The sequence below is a fragment of the Ailuropoda melanoleuca genome, chromosome 11, assembly GCF_002007445.2.
Source record: "Ailuropoda melanoleuca isolate Jingjing chromosome 11, ASM200744v2, whole genome shotgun sequence".
NCBI classification, from domain to species: Eukaryota; Metazoa; Chordata; class Mammalia; order Carnivora; family Ursidae; genus Ailuropoda; species Ailuropoda melanoleuca.
Window position 1 is genome coordinate 37,082,454 of NC_048228.1, and position 9,523 is coordinate 37,091,976.

The 9,523-nt window shown below is 34.5% G+C and overlaps 1 protein-coding gene across 1 annotated transcript in view; it reads right to left on the reverse strand.

Moving 5' to 3' along the window:
* Positions 1-3,892: 3,892 nt before the first annotated feature.
* The window catches only part of CCSER1 (coiled-coil serine rich protein 1), a 1,293,520-nt gene continuing 1,287,889 nt past the window's right edge, over positions 3,893-9,523 (reverse strand). The window contains exon 11 of the mRNA XM_034671499.1: positions 3,893-7,902. Coding sequence (XP_034527390.1) covers positions 7,417-7,902 — 486 coding nt within the window. The 3' untranslated portion in view covers positions 3,893-7,416. The remainder of the gene's footprint in view (positions 7,903-9,523) is intronic.

Here is a 9,523-nt window from a genome sequence, read left to right on the forward strand (position 1 = left end):
AAATGAGAATATTTGAAAGAATGTATAATAAGCACTATATACATAATATTCCATTTTAAACATTTTTAAATGATTATTATCCATTGAAATTTTAAAGAGAAAAAGCTGTATAATCCATCCACAAGAACATGCTGATTTATTATAATCATAACAAAAGGACTTGTAAATGATTACCAACAGAATGTGGGAGTCTATGAGGTCTCATAAAGTCTTCAAAATAACCCCTAAAATGTAATACCTTCAGTAATTTAATAAAAAAAAATAATCAATATAGTGTTTCTTGACATTTTATATAGAAAATAGAGTGCAGAATCAAATAAAAACTCTTCCTGTGGTCAGGAAAATAGATTGAGTCTTAAACCATAAGGTTATATTACACATAAATTACAAAATATATCATGTTTCATTTCAGCTTTTTGAAATCACGTAAGAGCATGCAACAAGGAGCACCATTCACTCTGAGCCTGTGAGACTGTAGAGAACACCTGATAAGTTTAAACATAAAAATGTTAAGGTATGCTTTCAAGGCATTGCAGCAGAATTTTTAATGTATGTTCTTCCCTATTGGCTGGTATGGATGCCAAATGGATACATACTCATTCACTGTTTCAAATGTGCTGAATCGTCCATCTTCCAGCCATTTTAGAAAACGTGTGTGTGTGTGTGTGTGTGAGAGAGAGAGAGAGAGAGAGAGGGAGAGAGAAACAGAGACAAAATTTAGAAGATTTTGTATTTTTTGTTTTACTACAAAACACATAGAATTGATAAAAAAGATTTTGTAAATTATAAAAACAAAACATTATATTTTTTATTGTGACCAGTTGTAAAAAATGGAGATAAAGAGTATAAACAGAATGAAAAGATTCCACACATAAATTGAAATGAAATGATAGTATCCTAATCTCCCAGTGCTCCCTGGGTTAGTGCATTTTATTAATGTATATCAAGAACTAAGAAAGGCCCAGTGTCAAAGGAAGTGGAAATAGAAATCAGGTCAACTAACTGATGAAATAAGTGGTTGATTTGCCTCTTACCAATCATCACAACTTTCAAGAATCTGGAAATCACATTGTCTTATGCATACTGTGAATACATGTGTAAATCACTCTATCACTAAGACAAATTAATATCATAAGGAAAGTAGTCAGGTACCACACAACATACTTGTTGTTTTAAATTTTATTTTGCACATGAATTATGCATATTTTTTAATCACCATGCTTAAGTGTATCAATTTTTTCTCAGAATAGTAGCCAAATGGTGAAATTTCCATTAAATAAAATCATCGCCTTTATTGGGAAATCGAGAGCCACAAAAGAAATTATACTATGGCATTCAATATTACTAAGAATTATAATTTCCAGAGTAATTTGCTATTATCTTTTTCACTAAATTGTTAGTTTTAGAGAATAGAAAGCATTGTTATGCTGTTAATCTCAGACCCATGTATATTAGAATACATCAAATAGTTTCTTTTCCTTCTAAAAATAGGGTTTAGGTAATGTTCAAATTATTTTGCATTCCTGAAAATAAGATTTTGGAAGAGATGATTAATAATAGGATTATGTTTTATTCAGACATTATTTAGGTATATGTTTATAGAGTGTATATTATTTAAAATTTAGGATGAATAAATTTGCATTTCACATTTTACTTTAATTCCTTCCAAATATTTAAGAAACTTTAAATCATCTGTAATTTTGGTCCCTACATAGAAATATCCAAACTAACTTTGTAAAGATCTTGTTGTTTTAGATGTATATAAGGCAACACAAAAGTACCAAATTCAATAGTATCTGTATCAATAGCCTCAGAAAATGAAGGAAAGGATTAAGATAATCTGGTAACTACATTATTTTTCATCTACTGTATGTTCTCCTTATGTTAGACACTTTTTTGGCCCTTTCCTTTAAAAAAATACATAACATGAAATTACGTCAGCGTTCTTTCCAATTGTCTTCAAGAAAAGAAATTTAGGATGTCAGATTTTCTAGGAGACAACCTTGAAATACATAAGTGCTTTCCTCTCAAGATTCTATATTTATTGATCTAAACATCAATACTTTTTTAAGAGTGCTTTTGAATGAGTAGCTTTTTTTGCTGAAATAGATCATTGCTCCACTGGTCTTCCCTAGCCAGTATCAGTGGAATTGTGAGAGTAAAGGAGACGGAGGCAGCACATATTTGCTTGAGTCACTCCCCTTCCTTGGCAGGGAGCCTACTCTGCGCCTTCCTTGGGAGAAAGCCTACTCTGAAGCGTAGTGTAGAAGGAAAGATCAAGGATTATGGAATCCAGGTCAACATACATGTTGCGTGTCCTTGGGAAATTAACCACCTTTCTGATCTCATCTATGAAATGACTAAAACAATAGCAAACTTATTAGGCAGTTGTAAACTGAAAATTAATGCTATGGAATGGGGCTTTGTGTTCCCCCTAAAGTCATATTTTGAAGCCTTAACCCCAATGTGATGGTATTGGGATGTGGGGCCTTTGGAAAATAATTATGTTTAGATGAAGTCATGATATCGGGGCCATGTGATGGGATTAGTGGCCTTAGGAGAGGAGGACGTATTGAAAAGGACAAAGCTCTCTGCAAGCCAGGAACTGAAACTGCTGGCACTTGGATATTAGACATTCCATCTTCTAGAACTATGGGAAACACATGTCTATTGATTAAGACACCCAGTCTATAAAATTTTGTTATGTAACCTGAGCTTACTAGAGCAATGAGGCAATGTTTGGAAGGGATGATAAGATATAGAAGCGCATTTTCTCGAATTTTATGTTCAGAAGAAAAAGTAAGTTCATTAGATTAAATCAGTAAAGTTAAAGGGACTTCACTGAAACTTCTCTAGAACGAATCATGATATCCCACATTGTAGATCACTTATTCAGGTGGAAGAAACTCACTCCGTATTAAGAATTTTTTATTGTGTTAATATTTTTGTGGGAAACTCTCCGGGTCTAAAATAGGGTATACTACCTTCATTCTTTTCCATATGTAACACAACTGGAAGATATATCTTTGACTTTTGTTTTTAGCCTATACTACTTGGGACTGCAGCTGGGTTCTGAGCAAGATCAAATTCGTTGTAAATAGTTTATGGATATGTTTGTGGCTCTGACTATTGGTGAAAGAACATGGCACAGATTTAAAAAATAAAAAATTGGGGATAATGTGTATTAGAAGAGTAGCCTTCTTTGGTTGATAGTTGGCTGTTCTCTCTTCTACATAGTGTAATTCAGCTTTTTAAAAGAACCCCAGAAGTTTGTATTTTCTATCATCCCTGCCACACGTTTAGATATAGCCTAGAGTTGGCATGACAAAGTTAGTACATGGAAAATGAACAAGAAGGAAAAAAAGAAGTTTAAATTCCAGGAGGTATAAATTCCCAAAGAATACAAAATGTATAATTGACCTGTTTCTTGTACAAAAAAAAAATATATATATATATATATAATAGATGTGAAAATAATGCCTAGAGTCAAGTCCCAGAATGCAATTAAAATCCTAGTATAAATGAATCAGTGCTGCATTGAAAGCAATCTATCACCCAGGGAAAAGCCTCAGCCACGGGGAATGTGATTCAGTCACATGGATGGCAATGGCAGATGGCTCCTTTAGATATTCCCCTTTCTTATTCCACTTTGAACCACATAGAGTTTAAGGGCTGCATTCAGAATGTATAATTCTGAAGGTGAAAATGTGGGACAAAATTGAGATTATGAGATTATAAGATTGTAATTATTAGATTATACTGTGTATTCCAAGTTACTCACTGAATTGGATTATGACTTTTTTTTTTTTAAGATTTTATTTATTTATTTGACATAGACAGCCAGCGAGAGAGGGAACACAGCAGGGGGGAGTGGGAGAGGAAGAAGCAGGCTCATAGCAGAGGAGCCTGATGTGGGGCTCGATCCCAGAACGCCGGGATCACGCCCTGAGCCGAAGGCAGATGCTTAACCGCTGTGCCACCCAGGCGCCCCTGGATTATGACTTTTTGATAATGGGAAAGGTGATAATCAATGTGGAGAAACACTACTTGCCAGTCGATAAACTGCTCTTACTGTTCCATCAACAACTAAATTACTAAGAAAGTTCTTGTGAGGACTAGTGGAATGTGGTTACTTATCTTGGGGATGTGGTCTGTAAATAATGATAATTAAAAAATACTAACTTTTCAGGGGGAGGTATTATCTCAAACACAAGGCAAAAAAAGTGTGAAATTTCCTTTGAATTCAAAAGCACTCAGGAAATAACAACAATGGGTTGGATTAACCCTTGGAAAACACCGATCATAAACCCAGATTAATCATGACCATTTGTAAACATTTTAAACTAGGGAAGTATGGACATGTCTACAAATGTTTAATGGTGACTAGAGGCTTGCTGTTTTGTTTATATCTCAATCCATAAATTACAAGAACAATTTGAATGATGTATAGCTCTAGGTTCTTACCCTGAGCGTACTGATACTGGTAGATTCATACCTCGACCATTGCAGCTACGGTTTTGGGGTGTCATTTGCACAAAGACGATGGTGCTCCAAAGAAGCAAAAAATAGTTGGACAGATACTTCATAATTTTGCTGTGACTCTCTTAGCATATAAAATTACTCAAAAAAAAAATCACTGAGTTCATAGAAAGAGTTGCATGTTCCAATAATTACAAAAATGGGAACAGTTTATTTCAGGTGGAAACAGCTTTTCCTCAAGGAATCTCTCTTCTTAAGTGTCCTTGAAAACACATTCGAAATTCAGAAGAGACCCTTTGCAGCAGACATTCTACAAGGTTGCTTAGGCTTAGCTACACGCACACATGCACAGAAGAAAGAGGAAAGGAAAGAAAGACAACTGCTTCCCTCAGAAAAACAAGCACTTTTTCCCCCTGGTGTCATGTCTTTGGATATGTACCGCCTTGGAGAAATGTATAAATCACTTTTATACATGGAACTGCCTTAGAAAACTAGAGATTTTCGTACAAAGAAATCATTTTGCTGAAAGAATACCCACGTGCCATTGTTACAAGTTACTATATATACACGAGAGGAACTTACAAAGGACCCCTGTTTTACAGTTACTGACATACAGTAGCAGAGTGGGCTTACACCGTCTCCAGGCCTGAGTTACACTTAGTATTACAAATAATATTATAACAATGCTGAAAATACCGATACAAAACAGTTTTAAGATGATATTTCCAAAAAATACCCCTCCTTTTAAAATTGAACTGTTGAATCCAGGTTTTCTTTTTGAATGTTTCAGCTTTAAAAAAGGTTTTTCAAGAAAATACTAGTGTTTAAAACATCTCTTAAAACGTCTATTAAATGACAGATTTTCTTAAATACACTATATTTTTACAAAGCATAATTCAAAAATCTATCTTCCAGGAAAACAAAACTATAAACTCCAAAAGTCCAAATCAAAAACATTATTTGTGATACATAGTTCTTCCATATCCTGGGAAAAAATCCTTGATTATTTTATCGTGCTAATTTATTTACAGACTTCAAATACTCTAGCAACACACACCAACATTCAGGACAAATGAAGCTGAATTCCACAATCAATAGTCATAGTTTTTCTATCATTTCTTAAATGTTGCCCAGCCCAAAATGTGTAGCCGCATGAATATTCTAGCATCTAGAGTAGAGTGGGAATTTTAGATAGCAGTCTCATTCAGCCAAGCAAATTTCTGTGTGTATTGTTCTCTTTTGGCAGAATTACAAACACACAAAGAAAACATTTGGCAAACATGTGTCTTGATGCACACGTGTCTTCCTTCAGAAAACCAAAATTAAAAGTAAAACATTTCCACTAGGCTCTTGACTCTTACTAATTCTAATCAAAAATGGAGCAAAGTTTAATAGTTAAAGCTGGGGGGAAATTTAATGGCTTTTCCCCAAAGGATAGAGCTTAAATCCATTTTTGTATTAAGAGATGCATTTCATACACAGCTTTAATTTAAGCAGATTAGTCAGATGCCATGCTAAAACTGCTATCTCAATTTCCCTTTATTCATTTCATTTGTACATGCTGATGGATTCTGTCTGTTAGAGAATGCAAGGGAAACAGATCATGCAGTAGGTATGACAATTTCAATTTGCAGGACTATGCCTAATGTGGATAAAGTTACTAGCTTTTATCTTTGTATAAGAAAATTGCAGCCCTGATTCCTACTGTTTTAAAACTATTTATTTATTTATTTATTTATTTACTTCTACAGCTGCATACAGCTTCGTTATTAATTAAACAGAAAGGAATTCATTGATCTCATGTGCACTTATGTATAAAACATATTAGGCCTTATTTGTTAAAGAGAAATATTTCCTGTGAAATGAGTTTTAAACACTTCTGTTAGAGATTTATTTCTGAGATCAAACTGCCGAAGTTCACATATATTTACTTTTTCTTCTAAATCTAGATTACTGAGTTGTCAGAATCATGTATACTGGGCGACCAAGAAACTGACTTTCTGCTCCTCGAGTCCTCACGTAGATCAACTGATACATAGCGAGCAAAATGGGACATACATAAAAATAAGTAAAAGTGTTAAAAATACAAGGAAAGTGAAATAAAAGTTTCCTTAGAATGACCCATCCTTCAGATTTTAAAAAAAATGCTGATATTGCCGTGACAGTGACTCAGAATATAACATGTTACGCTTTATGCATCATTTGACAAAATTCACCCAACTTTACCACCTCACTGTGTTATGTCTTACTACCGCAACATCCGTAGCAAAACGGAAAGCAAAATTTTTCGAAGATCAGAGCTGTCATTCTCTGTTTCAACAGCAATTACTCAGTCTGAAATCCTTTGTGAACAGTGTGAACTAAACATTTAGAGGATAAAAGAAATAGCCGTTTCCCCCTTCATAGCATGGCAAGATAAGCTTGAATGTATGTAATAGAGAGACAGGGTGCATCTCCAGGTTACATGCAAGCAAGCTTCATTCTTCAAATAAATACACATCAAATATAAGCCTTTAAAATCCTTCTTTTCTTCTCTTTCTATTAGCTATGTAATTTAAAATTCTTTACAGTTCCTTTATCTATTTATTCCTCAAGTCTATTTTCACAGTAACACCATTAAGTGAACAGAGTGCTATTTGATATTACCTTCTGAAACTTCAATGCATATCAGTGACTGATAGAGATAAATAAACTATAGACTATATAAACCAACAAGATGGTCCCATTTATTATACATATATATAATAAAGTCTTGAAGGCTATCAAACCTAATTCAATTAACATGCCTGAACCCTCATTCTTAAAAAAAAAAAAAAGTGCACAATTCTTTGTTTATAACTAAAAAAGTAGTAAGGATATGACAATTTAAACATGAACTATGCACGAGAAACACTAATCGTCCTTATCCTACTGAGAGACGGGAATAGGGTGATTTAATTATCCGTCCTGCTGGCCTAGAGTTTGCAGCTCAGTGGTGTGTAAATTGTGGTGAAGAAAAACATTCTTTCTGCTGTACATGTGTAAAGAGATTGGCCCTCTCGGTGGCTGTCCAAACCTTCCTGTAAAGGTTGAATGCTGTCGGGCCACAGCAGCTTGGTCCTTTGGTTTCTCTGGGAATGTGGAGGGCCCTTCGGCCTTAGCTGTTGGCTTCAGAGTGTTCTGCCCTACGGTGGCCCGTAAATTCTGGGTGACCTCTGACGTGAGGGTTTCATAATTTCCTCTTGAGTGTTTGATAACCTCCACTAGTTCTTTGTCCTTCAAGAAATTACTTAAGCATAGACTTGATAGTTGACAGGTCTTACTTTTGTAGGGGCTTGTCTGATCAGCTGCTGAGTATCTAAAACGGTCCTCGGTGGGAGTATGCATTGCTTTTCTGTCCCTTGTGCTGAGACTTTGGCTCACAATTCGATTTCGATATGTAGCCTATAGTAAAGACACAGAAAGGAAAAGATGTCTTAAAAAAATCCATTCATAGCATACATAGAATACAGAGTGGTATTTTCACATTTGTGTGCAAAACCCTAAATTTTCAACAAGGCTTAAAAAATAACACATAATTCATGAAATTAAATTTCCCAGTACAGTACTTCTATAAATAGTGGTTAATTTACTATAGTAAATAGGGATGATTTATGGATAAAAGACATTTTTTTTTAAATTGGGTTTTTTTTGGGGGGGGTGGAGCAGTTTTAGTTTTATAACAAAACTGAGAGGAAGGTACAGAGATTTCTCTTACACCATCTGCCCCACACATTCATAATCTCCTTCCATTATCAACATCATTCACCAGAATGGTAATTTTTTTTAAACCAGTGATGAACCTACATTGACATATAATTAAAGTCCATAGTTTACCTTAGGGTTCACTCTATGAGCTATACTTTCTTCGGGTTTGAACAAATTCATATGACACTTATTTATTATTACAATGTGATGCAGACTATTTTCACTGCCCTAAAAATCCTGTGTGCTCTCCCTAATAATCTCTCCCCTTCTCCTCTGATCTTTACAACCACTGGTCTTTTTATTGTCTCCAGAGTTTTGCCTTTTCATAATGTTGTATAGTTGGAATCATACAGGATATGTTGTCGTCTTTTCATATTGGCTTAGTTCACCCAGTAATGTGCATCTAAGTTTCCTTCATGTCTTTCCATGGCTTGATAGCTTATTTCTTTTTAGGGTTGAAGTAAAAGGCATTTTGAGGGGCGCCTGGGTGGCTCAGTCGTTAAGTGTCTGCCTTTGGCTCAGAGTGTGATCCCAGAGTCCTGGGATCGAGCCCCAAATCAGGCTCCCCCGCTGGGAACCTGCTTCTTCCTCTCCCACTCCCCCTGCTTGTGTTCCCTCTCTTGCTGGCTGTCTCTCTCTGTCAAATAAATAAATAAAATCTTAAAAAAAAATAAAAATAAAATAAAAGCCATTTTGAAATTTGTTTAATTTCCTAAATTTGAATTCTATAGTTTTATCTGAGAATACAGACTATTTATTTTACTAAGTAATGCACATTCATATATGAGGCCATTAATTTTTTGTTGGATTTAAAATATTATATTTACTTAAGCATATGCTAAGAGAGTTTTAGAATTACCAATATCATGATTTGTGTCAGCAAAATGGTAACCTAGAAATTTAAGGAACTAAAAGTCACTACAATGACCTAAGGAGAACTATAGAGCACTTAGAAAAATTTCAGCAAGTGTTTAATTCAGACTTTTGGTTATACTTTGGTAATCAGAAGAAATCGGGTCCAAGAGCATACATTATCTTCTTTCTCACAAGAAGTTCATACTGTAATGAGAGAAACAAGACATACCTCATTGAATCATACTACAAAGAAAGCAAAGAATCACTGAACTCTACCTCTCAAACTAATAATACATTATATGTTAGTTATTTGAAGTTAAATAAAAGAAAGGAAAAGAAAATGAAGTAAAAGGGAAAAAATAAAATATTTTCCAAAGTTAAAAAAACAAAAACATTTTATCTTTTATTTCTCTTGCCTTTGGAGATGTGTCGTGAAAAAGGTTGCTCTGGCCGACGTCATAGA